Source organism: Grammomys surdaster, unplaced genomic scaffold (genome assembly GCF_004785775.1).
Source record: "Grammomys surdaster isolate TR1022 unplaced genomic scaffold, NIH_TR_1.0 125946, whole genome shotgun sequence".
Taxonomy (NCBI): domain Eukaryota; kingdom Metazoa; phylum Chordata; class Mammalia; order Rodentia; family Muridae; genus Grammomys; species Grammomys surdaster.
In genome coordinates, this window is record NW_021620768.1 from 3,969,147 (window position 1) to 3,988,270 (window position 19,124).

General features: G+C 42.4%; 1 protein-coding gene across 1 annotated transcript; it reads left to right on the forward strand.

Annotated features, from left to right (window-relative positions):
• The first annotated feature begins 2,702 nt into the window (after positions 1-2,702).
• S100a8 (S100 calcium binding protein A8) lies at positions 2,703-3,743 on the forward strand. The gene is made up of 3 exons (XM_028753331.1): positions 2,703-2,789; positions 3,223-3,386; positions 3,552-3,743. The coding sequence occupies exons 2-3, from the start codon at positions 3,246-3,248 to the stop codon at positions 3,678-3,680; spliced, it is 270 nt and encodes an 89-aa protein (XP_028609164.1). The 5' UTR covers positions 2,703-2,789; positions 3,223-3,245; the 3' UTR covers positions 3,681-3,743.
• Positions 3,744-19,124: the final 15,381 nt, after the last annotated feature.

Below are 19,124 nucleotides of genomic sequence, written 5' to 3' on the forward strand. Positions count from 1 at the left end.
CATGTACAGGCAACAGCTTTTGGGATAGACTGTGTGCCAGTTATTAGGGACCCACATAAAGACCAAGCTGCCCATCTGTCCCATATAAGTGTGTGGGGGGCTAGGTCCAGCTCTGGTTGGTGGTTCAGCCTCTGAGAGTCCAAAGGGTCCAGGTTAGTTGACTCTGTTGGCCTTCCTCTGAAGTTCCTACCCACTTTGAGACTTGCAATCCTTTTCCTTACTCTTCCATAAAAGTACCCAAGCTGTGAAGAAGCATCTTTACAAGGCCCTGCTTTCCAGACTTTTGTCTATACGTTCACAAATGGAACTGCTGGATTATGTGGTGACCAAGGGACTGCAGTTTCATATTTTACTCTTCTGTTACAGGGCACAAAGCTTCTCTATTGCATTTTAGCTAAAAATCCAAGAAGAAGCTTGCTTCCAATGTCTCTCCCTCTGTGGCAACACCTGTGATTTTCCTGCATTTTATTTATTTATTTATTTATTTATTTATTTATTTAATCATCCTAACAGATGTGAGATGGTATCCTATAGGCTGACTTGCTTTTTTCTAATGGTTTATGGTGCTGAGCACTATTTCATATGCTTGTTGGCTGTTTGTATAAAGTATGGAGAAACATCTACTTAACCCCCCCCTTTCACTTCCATTTTGGGCTGGTTTTATTTTTGATGTTGAATTATTGGGGTTCTAGTATTTTAAGTATTAACCCTTATGAGCTACAAATACAGGTGCAAATACAAAATACAAGCAACTTCTCTCTTTTCCTGGGGTTAGAGATATAGTATGCTCTCAATCTTTGTATAATAATTGATGCAACTAAGACAAAAGAGGATGGTTAGTTGGCTCAACTTGGGTCACACAGGTATAATGTAAGGAAGCTGCTTACTGGAATCTAGTGGGCAGTGGAGGCTGGAAGGAGAGAGGTTTATTCATCCACTTCCCCAAGAAACTGTTCCTTGCCTCATTACTGTAATAACACACCACTACCACCACCACCATCACCACCACCACCACCACCACCATCACCACCACCACCACCACCATCACCACCACCATCACCACCACCACCACCACCACCACCACCACCACCACCACCACCACCATCACCACCACCACAACAACAACAACAACAAACCAGACTTAAAGAAGGGTTTATTTGGGCTTCCAATTCCAGAGCATACAGTCTATCAGAGCGGGAATGCATGGCAGAAGGACCCAGAAGCAACCGTCACAGTGTGTTCCTAGTCAAGAATCAGAGAGCAAGGATGCAAAAACTCTGTTCTCCAACAGGACCTCAGGCTGTGAAAAGTACTGCCCATGTTTAAGGTGGCTCTCTCTATCTTAGTTAATCTGATTTAGACAATCTCACACACAAGCCCGAAGATTTGTTTTCATGGTGAGTCTGAATCCCATTGAACTGTTAGGAAAGATCAACTGCCACAGCTCCAATAGCCTGGGTGCTGGTGTAGAGCCTGGGTGCTGGTGTAGAGCCTGGGTGCTGGTGTAGAGCCTGGGTGCTGGTGTAGAGCCTGGGTGCTGGTGTAGAGCCAGGATTGGCATCTGAGAACTTAGAGGAAGGAAAGAAGAGATGAATTTCCCCATCACCTCTAGTTCCTGTCAGATCATGCTAGGGACTCTGCAGTTCTGACACTCTTGGACTGGGAAATTGGTTGACTCCCTCCACCTTTCTGGGCTTCAGCTTCCTTATTTGTACATAGGCTGATTCAGCTCACTGCCTTCCTGAGAGGCATATTATGAAGCTTTTGTAAGATAATGTGGATGAAACCCACTGTCATGTGAGAAATACTCCACAGATCTCCAGTGCTGGCAGTCAGTTAATTTGAGTGGCATTTTACTGGGGCTTGGGGATTGTTTCTGTGAATTCCTGGGAATCACAGGAGACACACATGATTCTTTTCATGAAGAAAAGAATCCCTTAGGCATGAGACACACATGGATTCTCCAAAATACTTGAACCCCTGCCATCCTAGAGTTTATTACCTTCTTCATCCCAGGCTCCTCGGGTCCAAGGCACAGTGACCATTCTGAGAGGCTAGAAGGGTCTCTACTGTGATCATGCAGTGACGAAGTGGCTGCTGCAAGGTGGACAGACAGAAGACCAGGAATTATAGCCAATGGCTCAGGACATCCTTAGTTTTTAGAGCAGAATGATCATTAAGGGCCACCGCAAGTTAGGAACTGATCCAACCCTTGGAAGACAGCTGTCTCCCAAAGACTTTACCCACCCATCCAAATACTACCCCGCAGCCGTACTCCAAACTCTACTAATATCCAGTAGCTAGAACCAGCAATGTTTCTGAGATCTTTGGTGCTTTGAAAACTAGGAGGAAGCTGTCTATTCTGTGCACCTACACTCAGACAGCAATATCCACCTTCACTTCAGTTCAGATGTAGACTGGACATGAAGACATTGGATCAGCAATGGCAACAGAGGAGAGGGTTAGGACGGAAAGTCTCTTTAGATGCAGAGATGATGTGCCAGGAGTGGATTTATTGCCATGCCCTATCCTGAGATTCTTCCTGCTATGTACTCCTGTCTGGTAAATGTCTTCCCAACACTCCCACTTCCTCAGACTCAGAAATGCTCACTGTGCTCAGTGATTGCCACATGGGTTTGGTTAGGAAACAGAGGTTGTAGCAACTCTGGAAGGGAAGAAGGCTGTCTCCATAGCCCGAGGCTGTGGGCAGCTGGCCAAGCTTTCCTCTATAAAAGGAGCCGACATTTAGCTTCACACATCCTTTGTCAACTCCGTCTTCAGGACTTCGTGTAAGGAGGGCTGTGTGAGTCTGTCTCACACTGTAGGCTTTCCTTAGGGAGGATTGGGAGATAGAGTAGCCTCCTCTGAGAGGGCAAGAAAGCATGGGGAAGTCTGCAGCACTGATCAAATGCTTGAGGATAAAGGAAGTGGAATGGTGTGGAGCCTTCTAGCAGTGTCTAGTAGAAGAGGGCAGGGAGTGTTTAGTGTGGAGAGTTTGCTACACTCGAGGGTGTGTGTGTGTGTGTGTGTGTACTAAAATCCCTCCAATGCTCTATCCTACTTATTCCTTTCAGAGATAGAGCCATTTTCTGGGCTTAGTTATCTGAGTGGTATAGGCCAGGTCAAACTTGTTCTTGGGTCACAAACCTTCTAAATGTCCACTCAGTTGTCACCCTGCCATGAATAACAGCAGCTCCATCCCTCTGTGACTTTTCCTTTCAGGTGAAAGGAAATCTTTATCGACAATGCTGACTGAACTGGAGAAGGCCTTGAACAGCATGATTGATGTCTACCACAATTATTCCACTATAAAAGGGAATCACCATGCTGTCTACAGAGATGACTTCAAGAAAATGGCCACCACTGAGTGTCCTCAGTTTGTGCAGGTGAGGAGGTGCTGCATTCTCGGGGTTCTTTAATGGTGCTGGGATGGCTGGTCCTCCCTGCTGCTTTTTGCAGTTAGCCAGTTATCTTATCCACAGATAGCCCTTGCTTACTTTTTTCTGATATATTTACAGTCTGAACTCCCCCACTCTCATTCTTCTTGACAGAATAAAAATACCGACAACTTGTTCAAAGAGTTGGACGTCAATAGTGACAATGCAGTTAACTTCGAGGAGTTCCTTGTGTTGATGATAAAGATGGGCGTGGCATCTCACAAAGACAGCCACAAGGAGTAGCAGAGCTTCTGGCCTGGGGTTAGGCCCCTGGACATGTCTACAGAATAAAGTTGTCATATCTCAGGTCTGTTTGAGTCTCTTGCTTTTCCTGGGGGTGAGGGAAGGAATGGAAGGAAAGAAAAAAACCTGTCTTGTTTTGGCCCTTACTGCTCTCCATGGTCCAGTCTTTTTCCGTGATTGCTCCTGTGGTCACTAACCCCCAGATTGTTCTCAGTCTCTTCTGGCGTCTGAATTTTGAGCCAGTGGTTCTAGGATTTAAGGATTTTCCAAAACTTAGACTTGATAGTCTTACTGGTTTATCCCAAATGAGAGATTTGGAAACAGGAGGATTCTAGGCAAACTGATGCTATGTACATAACTTAGTTTCTAGTTAAATGTCTTAGATGTGACTTTTTGGAAATTAGTAGGATAGGTATGAAGGGTATGTATATGAGGAAGGAGGAGGGAGGAAAGGAAGAGGGAGGGAAGGAGGTAGAGAGGGAGGAAGAGGGAGGAGAGGGAGGGAGAGGGAGGGAGGGAAAGGAGGGAGGGAGAGAGAGAGAGAGAGAGAGAGAGAGAGAGAGAGAGAGAGAGAGGGAGAGAGAGGTCTGATTTTCTGTCTTGGGCTAGATGGCTTTTAGTCCTACCTTAAGCACTAGAGGAGTACATCTGGTCCCTAGGGACATCTGGTCCCATATCTTAATGATCTTTCCATTTTCACTCCAAACTTTCAACTCAGTTAAATGATACAGGAAGTGAGTAGATAGGTCAATGCATTCACAAAGCTCAAGGGACATCTGTGGACTGTGTACCTTTCCCATCATTACATCTGTGGATTTTCCTAGGGACTGGTAAAATGAGAAACTCAGAGACCTTTCACCAGAGCTTAGTCATTGAGCTGAATTTCGTTTTTTAACTTAAACACTTTTATTATTTTTTAAATAAAAAATATAAATTTTATATGTGTCCTGTATTTATATCATTCCCGTCTTCCTTCTTCCCCTTTCAGCCTCCTCCATGTCATTCCCTCTCAACTGCCTCTCAAATCCATGGTCTCTTTTTCTTTAATTATAATTGTTACATATGGATATTAGAATAAATGCATAAATACAACCTGATGAATTCAATTAGGATTGCCCATATATATGTTTTTAGAGCTGACCACTTGGTATTAGATAAACACTTATGGGGCTCATCCTTGATGAAGATGATTCTCCCTCTCAGAAGTTATTAATTGCCTATAGATCTTCATCTATGAGTGGAACTCATTTATGTTGTCATGTCAATTGATGTCAGAGTTGTTCAGGCCCTATTTAGGCAGCCATATTGTTGATACTTCATGGTGGCAGCTTCTCTGTCATATATAGAAGACACAATTTCACAGTAGACTTTTTAGTCCTCTGGCTCTTAACAGTTTTTCTGAACCTTTTTGTGTGATGTTCCATGAGCCTTATGTGTAGGGGTTGTATTACAGGAGTATCATTCGGTGCTGGGTACCCCAATACCATTTATTCTTCTCGGTATGCATTTGACTAGTTGTGATTTCTGTAATGTGCTCTGTCTGCTGCAAACACAAGCTTCTTTAATGAGAGGAATAAGAGCTGTACTTATCTGTGAGAAGAAGGATAAGTATCTAGAATATATTTAGAAATCATTTTGGCTTTAGGAAAATGGAAGTTGTAGGCTCTCTTCTAGAGTCTATGATCTTATCATCCACAACTAGATGGCTGGGATTACAATGCAGGATGGATTCAGTGCAGGATGGATTCCTTCCAGTTGAGTGGGTCAATAGATGGCTGTTGGTTACTGACAAGATAAAAAGTGCTGCTATTGCACCTTTGGGGATCTCTTACCATACTGCTCATTGCTGTGGTTCACAGGCCTCACATATGGTTAGGACTATTAGTTGCTTTCCTCCTTTGTCAGCTATCATAGTGCCTCAGAGAGGAGGCTTATGGGTCAGATTCAGATTGATTCCTCCAAATCTTGTGTCTGATTTACCTTCAAATTCTGGGAGACAGACAAGGGCAACAGCAACACTGTATGTTATTTTGGAATTTGCTTGGACTTCCATGATCCAATAACTCTAAAGGCAGAAGCTTAGTTAGGGTTTCTACTGCTGTGATAAGACACCATGAACAAAAGCAACTTGGAGAGGAAAGGGTTTATTTTGCTTATACTTCAAGGTAAGAGACCATCACTGAGAGAAGTCAGGGTAGGAATCTAGTGGTAGAAACTGATACAGAGGCCACAGAGGAGTACTGCTTACTGGCTTATTTCCCGTGTTTTGCTCAGTCTTCTTTATCCCATCCGGAACTACCAGCTGAGGGGTGGCACTGCTTACATGAGGTCTGCCCTTCCATATCATTCATCAATCAGGAAAGTGGCCCACCAGCTTGCCCTCAGACTAATTGGTGGGGGAATTTTCTCAATTGTGGTTTCTTCTTCTCAAATAACTCTGGCTTTTGTGCTAAGTTGACATAAAACTAGCCAGTACAATTGACCTCTTGTCAACACAAACATTTAACTGTTAAGCTGAAACTATTTCTTTCTTGTTTATCTCAAAGATCTCATATTAATATCAACATTACAATATAAAACATAAATAAAATTAAAAGCCCTCCAGTTTTCATAAATTTAGTCTCTATAAATCATCCAAAGTTCTTTTCAATTTCCAAAGCCTCTCAAAAATATCCAGAGCCTCTCTAAAACTTCAAAGTTTTTAACTGTGGGTGCTTATAAAACAATTACAACAGCAAAAATAAGTTAAACACTTTCTTACTTCAAGAAGGAAGAACTAAGGCACAGTTGCAATCAAATAAGAGCAAAGCCCAAATCAAACAGCGTAAAAAGTTCACTGCTTACTGTCTGGGATCCACTCGACCACTGGACTCCAAAGGGCCGGAGTTACTTCTCTGGCTCTCCCCTCTGCAGCACACACAGTTTATCTCCTAGACTCAGCCTGGCTGAACCTGATGGTTGTCCCATAGTGCTGCAGAGTTTGCCCTATCCGAAATGTGGGGAATCCATTACAGTGAGGCTGCACCTTTATTAATAACCTTTTGTTAGTTCTCTTAAGGGACTATGACTCTGCCACATGGTGCCAAGTCTCAGTTTCTTTCTCTGATCACTTTAATCCTGGAGCTATTTCAACTGCTGCTGCACATCCACCAATGACTTCTCACAGTACCGAGCTATAGCTGTTCTCCATGTCTTCATGTCTTCATGTCTTCAAAACAAGTACCAAATGGGACATTCTTACACATTACCAAGTTTAGCTGCCAGCATAAGCTACAGTATCTTGGCCCTTCTGGAAGACAGTTTGAGTGTTGAGCCTGAGATAACACTGACCAGATTTCACGCCAGTAATGCCAAGCTTTTCAAATCACAGCTAACTTCTCAGCCCCAGCTCACCAGCATCGGTTGGTCCAGCAATGCCAAGCTTTTCAAATCACAGCTAACTTCTCAGCCCCAGCTCACCAGCATCGGTGGGTCCAGTAAAACAAAGCTTTCATTTTAATTATTCTAAATTGAATGATCCCAGTGGAGTTTTTAATGGATTCTCACACTTTTCTTCACAAGCCAAGCCTCTATTCTCTGCATCACTATCAGCATTATTTTCTAAGTTCCCACAATAGCCTGTTAAGCTCTGAATACCCAATAGCTTTTCTAGTTCCAAATTCCAAGGTCCTTCTTCAATCATGGCCAGGTCTGTCACAGCAATACCTTGTGACCTGATACTAATTTCTGTTTTATTTAGGTTTCTATTGTGGTGCTAAAATATCATGACCAAAAGAAATGTAAGGGACAAAAAGTTTATTTCATTTTTATAGCTTATAGTCCATCATCCAGGAAAGTCAGGGCAGGAACTCAAGACAGGAACCAGGAGGCAAGGATGAAGGCAGAGGTCATGGAAAAACTTTGCTTACTAGCTTGCTCCCCATGGTCTACTCAGCCTGCTTTCCTATACCATCCAGATCACCAGCCCAGGGGTAGCACCTAGTGGGCTGTGCCCTCCCACATCAATCACCAATCAAGAAAATGGCCCACAAGATTGCCAATAGGGAAATTTGGTAGGGGTATTTCTTAATTGTGGTTTCTTTCCTCCCCAGATGACTCTAGTTTGTGTGAAGTTGACACAAACTAGCCTGCATAGAAGGGTTTTTTGTTATCTTTGCCTTTTGTAGAGATCATCATCACCTCAGATGAAATAACTTCATTTTTGTTTTTTGGCTGCTTCACTCACATTGGAAAATTCAGAGCTAGGTACCATAAATGAGAGAGCACATGGCATTTGTCTTTCTGGGTGTAGGTCTCTTCACTCAACATAATAGTTTCAGTTATATGCATTCACCTGTAAACTTAGTCTTTCTTTACAGCTGAATAGTTTTCTTTTTTTTTTTTAAAGATTTATTTATTATATATGAATACACTGTAGGATTTATTTATTATATATGAATACACTGTAGCTGTCTTCAGACACACCAGAAGAGGGCATCAGATCTCATTACAGGTGGTTGTGAGCCACCATGTGGTTGCTGGGATTTGAACTCAGGACCTCTGGAAGTGCAGTCAGTGCTCTTAACCACTGAGCCATCTCTCCAGCCCCCTGAATAGTTTTCTATAGTGTGTATATGGCACATTTTCATCATCTATTCATCAGTTAAAGGATATTTAGGCTGTTTCCATTTTCTAGCTAATGTGATCAGAGTAGCAATGAACATGGCTAAGCAAGTAGATGCTGGGTAAGGTGTGGAGTCCTTTGGGCACAAGCTAAGGAGTAGTACGTAGATGGTAAAACATCCTTGTGCATACAGATAAGCACCGGAGAAGCCAGGAAAGTTAAACACACAGGCATTCTTCAAAGGCAGGAGATGTTTAAACCTGCTTTCCTCCTGAAATTTTGGGAATAGATATAGTTTACAACCTGGCAATCCTTTGTTCTCTGATGAATCAGGCTTTGCTAATATCTCCCAGGACTTATATTTTATTTACTCCAGACATTTACCCTCCCAGTATGCAAAATCTTGAACACTATTGTAGGCCATAAAAATGTCATTTGTACTTTACAACAGTAAATCCTGACTCCCACAGTCATTGTGTTTACCACAGCCATTCTCCTTAAACCTTTATGTTGAACATCTTCTTTCTAAGTCAACAGAATCCATCTTTACAGAAGAAGTCATGTGGACTTTTCAAAGAGCTTCAATGTAGACACGTCTTAAGGTTTGTTGTATTCACAGGACTGAGTTAATCATTATTAGGAAATCTTTTTCCAAAATTGTGATGTGCCTAAATATGTCAAAAATAAATGAGCTGAGATTAGACTTTAGAAATGTTGGCCTATCACCTGTTATCTAAGTGGGAGTGAACTGAGTTTCATTCTTGTCTCTTCATGTATCACTTTCCTGCCATCCAGAAAGCCTTCAGGGACCCCCTTCCCTACCCACAGTGGTATAGCTGGGTCACATGGTAGATCTACTTTGGACTTTGTGAAAACTACCCACAATGTTTCCTATAATGCTGCATCAGTTCTTACTCCCACCAACAGTGAAGGAGCATTCCCCTTTTTCCACATCCCCACCAGCCCTTTTGCTGATCTTTGCCATTCTGACTAGGGTTAAGAGGAAATCTCAAAGTTGTTTTCTTTTGCATTTTCCCTCATTGTTAAGGATGTCAAACACTTTTTGAGATATTTCTTAGACATTTTGATTTTTTTCTTTTGAAAATAATTTGTTTAGATCCATAGCCCCAGTTTTAAAATTGGGTCATTTGTTTTCTTAATTCTTTATATATTTTGGATATTAATCCACAGTCAGATATATAGTTGGCAAAAGTTCTCCTCCATTTCATAGGCTTCCTCTTTACTTGACTGATTGTTTCTTCCAGGCTAGGACAATGTACAGCTAAATCCCTGGGGTTTGGAATGGTGCAGATGAGACTGACCAGATTAGGGTGATGCGCAGAGTGTGTGATCTAGAATAGGTCTTAGGATTTGGGAGGGCGCAGGAAGCCTAGGGTTTGAGAATGTCACCAGACTATACCTGCACACAGAATGAGCACCCTACTTAAGGCCTGGAGATGGTACAGGCAGGTTAATGTCAGGTAAGCTGACCAGACTGGGCTGGCACACAAGGTGTATGGCCAAGGTCAAGCCTGGGGGTTGGGAAATACTAAAAATATTTATCACCATCATTATCATCATCATCATCATCATCATCATCATCTCGTGTGTGTGTGTGTGTGTGTGACAGAGAGAGAGAGAGAGAGAGAGAGAGAGAGAATGTCAACTTTGTGGAGTCTGATCTCTCCTTTCCACTTTTCATTTTTATATGAGTTCCAGGGCTTGCACTCAAGTTGTCAGACTTGTGCAACAAGAACTTTACCAGATGAGCCCTTGGATTGGATTTCTGATCTGTGGCTTGGGAAACTTTGCATTGTCTTTACTTGTGTGTTAGTGATGCTGAAGATAGAGAACTGTTCCTAGAATCATTAACCAGGGTTGTTGACTTGGCCAGTGTCTATGGTATACTTTAGGGTATCTGAGAAGTTGAACTGAGGAGATGCTGCATTTGGAATACATGGGTGTGTAATGTTCCCCCACAACAGTCACCGTATTCTCAAAAGTGTCAAAGATGGATCTGCATCAAACCTGAAAACCTGAGTTGTATTCTCAGAACCCATGTAAGGTGGAAGGAGAGGACAGACTCCTCGTGGTTGTCTTCCACAGGCACACAGTGGCACACACAGCCACATACTCTCATGGTAACAATAATGTTAAAAAAAAGTGTCAAAGACTTCAAAAGTTTGAGAACAGTAACCCTAGCTGTTGGCTTTCTGTAGTGCAAAGTGGATTACTGGTGTGGGTTGTATTTTGGATAGGTGAGTAGAGCCTTTGGGAAGAATCTGTGTTCCCAAGAGTAGGATCAGTTTCTACCTGCTGCCCACAGGCCTTCACAGTCTTCCTCTGGAAGCTTAAGATGTCCTGATCTGGGAGGTGAACAGCAGCCTGAATTCTGTCTGCCTGGAGTATCCTCCTAGCCACTGTATAATTGCAGCAGATGCCCTGCTTGGACAGTTGTTACCTTGGTTGGATAGCTATTGTGCCTTGGATCCCTGAGCTGAGCTAAAGAAAGGAGCTGACCTCTGAGATGGCCAGGGTGATGGTTCTTTGAAGAATATGGATGTGTTTCATGCCCAATAGAAGGAGAGGAGAGACCAATAACACAAGAATTCACAAGGATATGCAGTTCCCCAAAGGCCAGTAAAATGCTGTCAGATATTTAACTGGCTGCTAGTAGGACAGCTCATTTTTGGACACTAGATTTAATGTCTGTAGTAGACTCTGAATGTAAATGTAGAGGAAACAGTGGCACTTTCTTATTTAGCAATGTTTCAGTCAATAATCAATTGATTATGAGCAACATATTTGTACAAATAGTGGGCTGCCAGTCTGCTAAAAGATTGGGACTAAATAGATATGGGAGTATAGTCACAGAATAGGAAATGGCATAAATGTCATATATGTGGAGAAACAAGCCTTAAGTCCTTGAACAGAGGGAGCTGACAAAAACACAACCAGTCTCCCTAATGTCCAGAGGCAGTGTGACTGTCATGTTTCACTCTTGTGCATTAACCAGTCCTATACGTTCCATTAATCAGGCCCATTGCTCCATGAAATGTTCCACTCTCCCATTTACCCTCAGATGTGCTCTGGACTTTCCAGGCACTTGCTGTTAGCCCAAATCACAAGGTGAATATATTTTGGTCATACAAAGGGACCTGACCTGTTTCCTGTGGTATAGTACCTTTCCACTCTCTCTACCTCCTCCTCCTTAGGATCTTAAAAAAATATACCTTGCTTTGTTTGGTGGGGGTGGGGAGCTAAGATTTTTCTTCAGATCTCTTCTATGCTATTGGCATTAATAATCACCTTGACTAAAGGAGGAGTCAATTAGTTTCTATACCTTTCTCTCCAACTTTCTCTTTACTCTCTCCTTTAACCTATCATGGAAGTGAGTAAAGCACTTTCTTCAGTTTTATGGAGGGATATCTTCTTCCATCCTCCTCCTAAGGCAGGAGCATGGAACACATTGTGCAATACAGAGACAAGGATAATTCAGCTTGGAGATGGACTTCTGTTTGTTAATGTTTTTCTAACTCATAATTCAAAAGTGAGCAGCTGGTGTCAAAGTGACCTAGGGAAAAGACTGGAGAGCTGCTGGGTTCACCAAGACGTATTCAAGACTTACTCAACACTGAGAGAGTATGATATATGGAAAACAGCTCCAAACATACAGAAGAGAGCAGCCTGTCTATTATGCCTCTCAGCTATCATCCACTTCAGTGGTGGTAGTGGTGTGTGTTTCTCTCTGTTTCTCTCTGTTTCTCTCTCTCTCTCTCTCTGTTTCTCTCTCTCTCTCTCTCTCTCTCTCTCTCTCTCTCTCTCTCTCTCTCTGTATATGTTGGGTTGGGAGGACATGTCTCAGTGGTTTGGATTCCTCCTGAAATTCTCTGTTGGACTTGCTGTCACCAGATCTTTGGGGGATATGTATTCTTAATGCTTGGCTTTAGTTGAAATTCTAGTGAGTTATGCTTTCTCCAAGCTCACCCAGATGAACTATAAGGAAGGTGGATCATATTGCTCTGTGAATGGGGCCCCAGTTGGGAAGAATTAGATTAACATCAAGCTACTAACAACTGATTCCAAGCTCATGCTTGGGTAGGGAAAAATGAGGTGAGGGAGACAGGTCCTTGTTGCTCCATGGAGGAATGGGCTGGGGTTATCACTAAAGGCAATCTTGTGTCCATCATAGGAACCAACGGGTAGTGTCAGATAGGAACTGTGGCCTGGTTGCACGGTGATTTGGTTTCCTGTTTCCTCAGAGCAGCAGAAGAACAACACAGTGGGAAGTTGAGAATAAGTGGAAAACCTCATGCAACCCTTGAACCACGGAGGAAATCTTGGCTCACCGATTGAGGCAGATCCGGCCACTGAGATTTCCGGGGCCTGCAATTTTCCTGTTTATCCAGGTTCTCCACCCAAGGCTGAATTCAGCCAAGATCTTCAGCCAAGATCTTCCTGATTGTAACAGTGGTCCAAAAGGGCATAGAGAGGGTCTGGAACTGGACCACTGGTCTCCAGTAGCTGAGCACAAGTGTTTAGTCTAGTGGGAGATTCTGTACATATTCTTCTTGGGAGAGGGAGCATGTTGGTTGGTTCCAGACCTCATCCCACCTACTGGCCTCCAAATTCAAATGGTTAAAGAGGGCCAGGCAATCTGGGACTTACTGGGATCTAACTGTGTGGCACTGTAAAACAAAAAAAGTAATTTCCAACCTGAGAAAAGACAAATGGTGGCTACTTATTTCCTACCTTCATCTATTTAGAAGAAAGTAGGTCTTCTTCTTCGTCATCGTTTGTTACTTGAGAAAAGTGTGTCTGATTACAAAGTTTCAGCAAATAAATAAGGGCATGCTTTCTATCTGTTGGACAAGGCAGAGTATTTTACAGCTTGGTCAAGATGATGAACCCCAGACTGTGATGGCTATCACCTTGTTTAAAGCTTGGTGAGTAATTTGAGAACCTAGACATTTGTTTTTTGTCCTTCCTTATTTTGAATATTCTTCCAGCCACTCAAATTTTAGGAGAAAAATCTTTGATGATTCTTTTGTTTAAGAATGAAACAACAATTTTGACACAGGCCTACTATGCATATTGGTAAGTTTTCCCTTTTGCTTGAGATACCGTGGTAACGTATTTCATGTATTTCTCATAACAACCTTGTGAGAGAAGGAATCCTAATTTTCATTTTGTTTATGAAGAGATTCATCCAGAGAGGTGAAGAAACTTGAAAACCTGTTATAACTAGTCTGGCAAGTGCAGAGTAAAGACCAGACCCATCCTCATCATGGGTGGAAGATGCTGCTTAAGGTATGCAGTGCTCTCTGCTGGCTTCTTTTCTTCTAGATATTAGTGAGTGGACAGGGCCAAGCTTCCCTCCTCTCCATGCTTGCTTCTCTAGACTTTTTCTGTCTTCTCCTTTCAGCACCTCTGTTGCTCAGGGTGCCAGACAGATGCCTATGAACTTGTCTCTGAGGCTTTTTTTTCTGCCCAGGACTCCACCCAAGATGCCTCAGGGCCTGAAGTCTTGGTGACTCTTTCTGGGTGTGAGAAATCCTTTAGACAATGATAATTTCCTGCACATGGAACAAGGAAACTGATGTTTTGATTTCCCTAAGTTCTTGGGGATTTCCCCATTCTCCCTCAGGATGTATGAACCTTCCTTCTAGTCTTTCATGGGCTCTGAAACATTGTTGGCTCAGCTTTCTCCATTTGAAGCATCCCACCCCAGACTCCAATAGCATACATGCAGCCTCCCATTAGTTTGATGGGAATCCCAATAGCAATCTACAACCTGATCGATGAAAGACAGCTTGGTACAGTTTACCTGAAACATAAACATGGAGTTAGACAGGTCTTACACACTGCCAGTGGTGTGTATGGTTAAGTATTCTGTGTAGTTTTAACCCACTACCTAATTCATGGCTTTGGACTAGAGACTCTTATAAATGAACATTCTCTTGTTAATGTTACAAACGCTGGGTTGGCTTATAAATTCCTTTGTGGGGTGCTTGTCACACTCAGGTAGAACATGTTGTTTGGGATTTTTGCATCAGGAGGCATCTGTGTCAGGCTGTTAGTCTGTCATCACATGGTTGATTGAAACATCCTTCCAGGAACACAATCCAACAGATGCCTTTATTCTATTGTATGTGTCTTCATATCTGGAATAGTCACATAAGTCCTGGGAAAGTAGTATCCAACCTGTCATCGACTCTAGTGGGGTATCTTTACTACCACCTGGTCTATTTAGGACCACCAAGACTCAGTAAGCCCAGTGGCGATAGATATCTGAATATTCTGATTCTCTGATGCAGGATAGGGTCACATTTTGTTATTGTAACATCTCCTGCTGTACATGGGCAAACTTCTCATGTATTGTAGAGAAACAGTAGGAAAAACCCAGAAAGAGGACTCCTATTAGTTGCCAACAGTGGGAGTGCCTAAAGGGCCCCCTTTGGCTTTCTTTTAGTACTTTCCTACCTGGATAGATGGGGTTTTGGAAGAGGTCATTGCTCCAGGCCCAATCACCCTGTCTGTTGTTTTGGCTTTGGCTCCACAATGATGCACTGCGAACTGTCAGTCCAGGTGTAATGTGGATCTGAGAGACAAACCTTGGTCATCAGATCTAGGGAAGTCTGAAGGCACATGGAATTAGCTTGCTTTCTCTGAGTTGAGGGATTGGTCCCACATGGCTTTGGCTGACCCAGTGATCCAATTGACTTTGGCATATAAAACCCAAGGTGTTCTTTTGGAGACTTGCAGTTCCTATGCATCATAGGGGCACACATAGATGAAAATTCCATCTGCTTTGGGTGGTTCTGAGGGACTGGCTTGCCACACATTCTAGTTTTCTGTTGTCTGTTCAAACTTTGCTTAAACCTGTGTGAGTGTCCTGCCTCCTATTAGTGGCAAAGTAGCCAGAGCTTCAGAGATGCCCAACAAATCTCTAGTCCCCACTACTGTCCCATGGCTTCTCACTGACAGGGCATATACTTTGTTGAGTAGCCCTGCCCCCGGAATGGAGTCATGTAGCTCTTTGGCTGACTTTAGAGCCATGCCCTGCTTCACAGTGACCTTAGTGTTAATGCTGAGAAAAGTGCATGACCTCGTTCAGTTCTAAAGTCTCAGAGCACAGCCATTGGTGCCAGTTTGTTCTTGAACTTAGCATAGGGCTTTTCACACAGTGACCCTGAGTATAGAATTCTTTTGTTTAGTCAATTTCATTTGCAGTTTAAAAATATTCAGAGTGTCACACAATTACATTTCCTCATTTTCTGACCTGCAAACAGACAGTTTAGAAGGACAGTTTAAAAAAAATCAAATTAGGTATGTACAACATGCAAGAATTATGCATGTCATTTAATTCACAAAGTGTAACTTACGGGGACATAGTCTAAGGATTTAGAATAGGCAGCCAGAAGAAACAAAGACTGAATTCAGCAGTCAACACTTACACATCTAAAATAAAACCTATCTGAGCTATAAACCAGAGTCTGAGAGTTTGTTACATATCTCCACTGGTCAAGAGAACAATGACTCGAGCCTGTCTAGGAGGATGGGGTTTTAAAATTAAAATTGGAAATTAACTGTATTAAGATAAAGATTAGAGGAAAACATTGGATCTGACAGAAGAATGTTTCTTACAAAAATCATTTTTTCCCAAAAAGGTTGTGAAGGTATTATTTTCTGAAATAAAAACATTTCCAGATTTTAGGGAGTTTTATAACAGCGAAGGTTTTGGAGACAGGTGAGTTTGAGACTTAGAAAAGTTACTTCACTTCTCTAAACCCATTCTTCATTGCAAAATAGTCATCTGACCAACCCAGCCCCCAAGGCTGCTTTAAGGAGCTTTTGCAAGGTGGTGTCTGGTGTGTTGTAATTGCTCCAGAACTCTTTACTTCTTAACAAATGGGGACTCTTGTAGATTTATAAAAAAAAAAATTCAGAAGGTACCATAGACAGTTTTCACATGCCTGTGCTTGGTTTCTTGTGTGATTTAACATCTATTACATTTGTTAAAGGTGACCAATCACCACTGATACATTATTGTAAGAATTCCTTTCACTCAGATTTCCTTAGTTTTCAGCCGAAGCCTCTGCCCTTCCAGGATTACATGTTCACTCTGAATGTTTTCGATGTCATCATTTTTTAAATTGTAATAAACATTCAGCAAGTGCCTCACCCTGTTTTTCATTTCCCAGCAGTGAGACTTGCTGTATTGGCCTTTGATAGGAAGCAAGGGTGGAGCTGCACATGGAAGGCCTATGTCTGAAACCTTTCAGGAAAGTTGAGTGTGGGTGAGGGGCTTCTGACTGGCACAAGGGTGAGACATGGGTAAGTAAAACCTGGACAGCCGTTGTTGAATTAGAGCTCCAGATTGGACATTGTTCTTAAGCACTCTCCTTCAATCATTTCAGAATGAATTAACGAGTTCTTCATCTAAAGCCTTATGAAAAGCTCCTTGCCGAGTGCCTTTCAGTAATACTTTCTTCTTTCCAGAATTCACATTTGTGTGTTGAGGAGTCAGAGCCCTTACTTTGGTTAGTGGTTACATGTTCCATAGACTTGTGACTGTAGGTGGCCTCTTTGCAATCTCAGGGTGCTGAAAGTCAAGTCACAGTCCATCTCTGGACCTAGCACTTCTGGACTGAAGTCAATCAGCTATTGCAATGCCATTCATACTGTTCTCGGTGCTAAGTATTCAATCTCTTGTCTTCCACGGGGACGTTTCAGGCAGGCTTTTTGTACACCATAAGCCAAGCTGACCTGTAATAACAGATCCCTGGGAGTCAGCAAAAGGATCTGGATTCAGTGGAACAGTTGTCGTAGTCCCCCTGATGTGAGAATGCTCGGGGCTCATATCACTTTGACTTGGCCAACACAAGAAGCTTTCGCGGTTGAAAGCAAGCAAACTGGACTATTGAAATTAAAAGGCTCTGCTTTCTCACATTGTTTAGCATGGCACTGAGAAAGTAGAAATGATGCTCTTACCCTTTCAGAACTCAATCCGAGAAACCTTTTCTTCATCTTGCCCCACCCTAGTCAAGAAGACAGAAACAATGTTCCTCTTCTGTGTTTCCTAGTCATCTTGTTTGTCACCCAGTCTTCCTTATGTTTTGCCCACAAGCTAGTGTTGAGAATCAATTTTTGGCTGTCTGCTATCCCCCAGTCTTCCATTAGTTGGAGGGCTTCTAGACCATATGGGTCTAGCAGTGTTTGACACATGATCAGGCTCAGTGAGCCTCTATAACAGCTTCCTAAGTTTCCTTCACGCCTCTACGCTGGAATCCCCAAATTTGCCTTTCATGAAGCAGTCCTATGATCACCACACAAAATTATCATGCTACCTGCCTGAGAAAACCCCTCCAAGCATTTTCTAACCCAAGACATTCTCCTGGAGATGGTCAGTTTTTACTGAAATCTCATGATAAGTGTTCTCTCCTTAGCAGGGTCTTGTCTAGCAGTCACTTGAACATATTTTCCTCCTTTGTTTTCTCAGTAGGACTCATAAGCTTTTGAGGTGATCTAGGCTACATATTTCTCACTGTGTGACATTTTACTCTCCCTGAGATGCAAACTCTATGAGAGCAGGGACCTTATGTGCTTTGTTGACGTCACTGTCAATAGCCACATCTTGCACCAGTGGCTATTTAGTGACTCTGTAGAATGAATGAATAACCAATGAGTGTTAGTTTCCTTTAATGGAGTCACTATTTTCTGGCAGAAGGAAGTAACAGCTGATACTGAATGCAGGAAAGATGCTTTTGGTTAGTACTGTGGAGTGTGGGAGATGATTGGCAAGTGACTCATGTCTTAAAAGATCCTGCAGGCCTGGGCTCCCTTCCAGTCATGAGCCACCATTATCAACACCTCACTTCTCCCAAGTCTTTCAAGAACAATCATAATGACGTCTGGTTAAAGGCAGATAGCATGTAGGACAGTGGTCTCATACGATTATGATGGAGTTAGAAATTCATCGTTTAGTGATGAGTAATGTGTGTGAGGTACAAGGTTTCACTTGTATGTTTCTGGTGATGCTGGTATAAACAGAATCACCACATTGTCAGTCATATAAAAGATAGCACACTCAACTACATATTGTACATAGTGCTTGGTAATTTTAACAAGTGACCATGTTACTGGTTTATGTATTTATTGTTACTCATTATTTTAAAGTGTGCTCCTCCTATTTATAAAAATGGTTTACTGAGAGCTTGGAGAGATAACTCAGTGGTTAAGAGCCCTGGCTGTTCTTCCAGAGAAGACAGGTTTGGCTCCTAGCACTCACATGGTAGCTTATAACCATCTGCAGCTCCAGCTCCAGATGCCCTCTTCTGGTGTTCAACAGCACCAGGTATATATGTGGCACACAGACACACATGCAGGAAAAATATTCAGATTGTGTAAAATAATAAAAAAATTCAAAAAGATAAAAAATATTTACTGAAAATAATAGTGTTTTACCAGCAATAGCCACATACATTTCATGTTCGGAGAGTTTCTCAACTGCAAAATGAGGCCATAGTGAGGGACTGGCCTGTACCACCTAGCTCTGTGTAAGCAGGTTATAGAAATAATCTGCCTTCCTGGTGAGAAATCATTTTAACACTCAGATCTTAATAAAGGAAAACCTTTAAAAACAAATAAACAACTAAGTCACAGCCAACTGTGGCTAATGCCCAAGGAAGAGTCAACTTTGAATAGAAGATTTTACTAACTTATACACACCTTATGGTTATGCCTTTTGCCTGCATCGTCCTCCTTAAATCTCTGTTAGGTCCCAGCCCCAGGTTATAATTTAAACAGGCCAGACGCAAGTCTGGCCACTTGAGCAGATG

Coding starts and splice junctions, on each gene's coding strand:
- S100a8 (XM_028753331.1), top strand. CDS start 3,246: ATGCTGACTGAACTGGAGAAGGCCTTGAACAGCATGATTGATGTCTAC. Junction 3,387..3,551: donor AGTGTCCTCAGTTTGTGCAG/GTGAGGAGGTGC, acceptor TCTTCTTGACAG/AATAAAAATACCGACAACTT.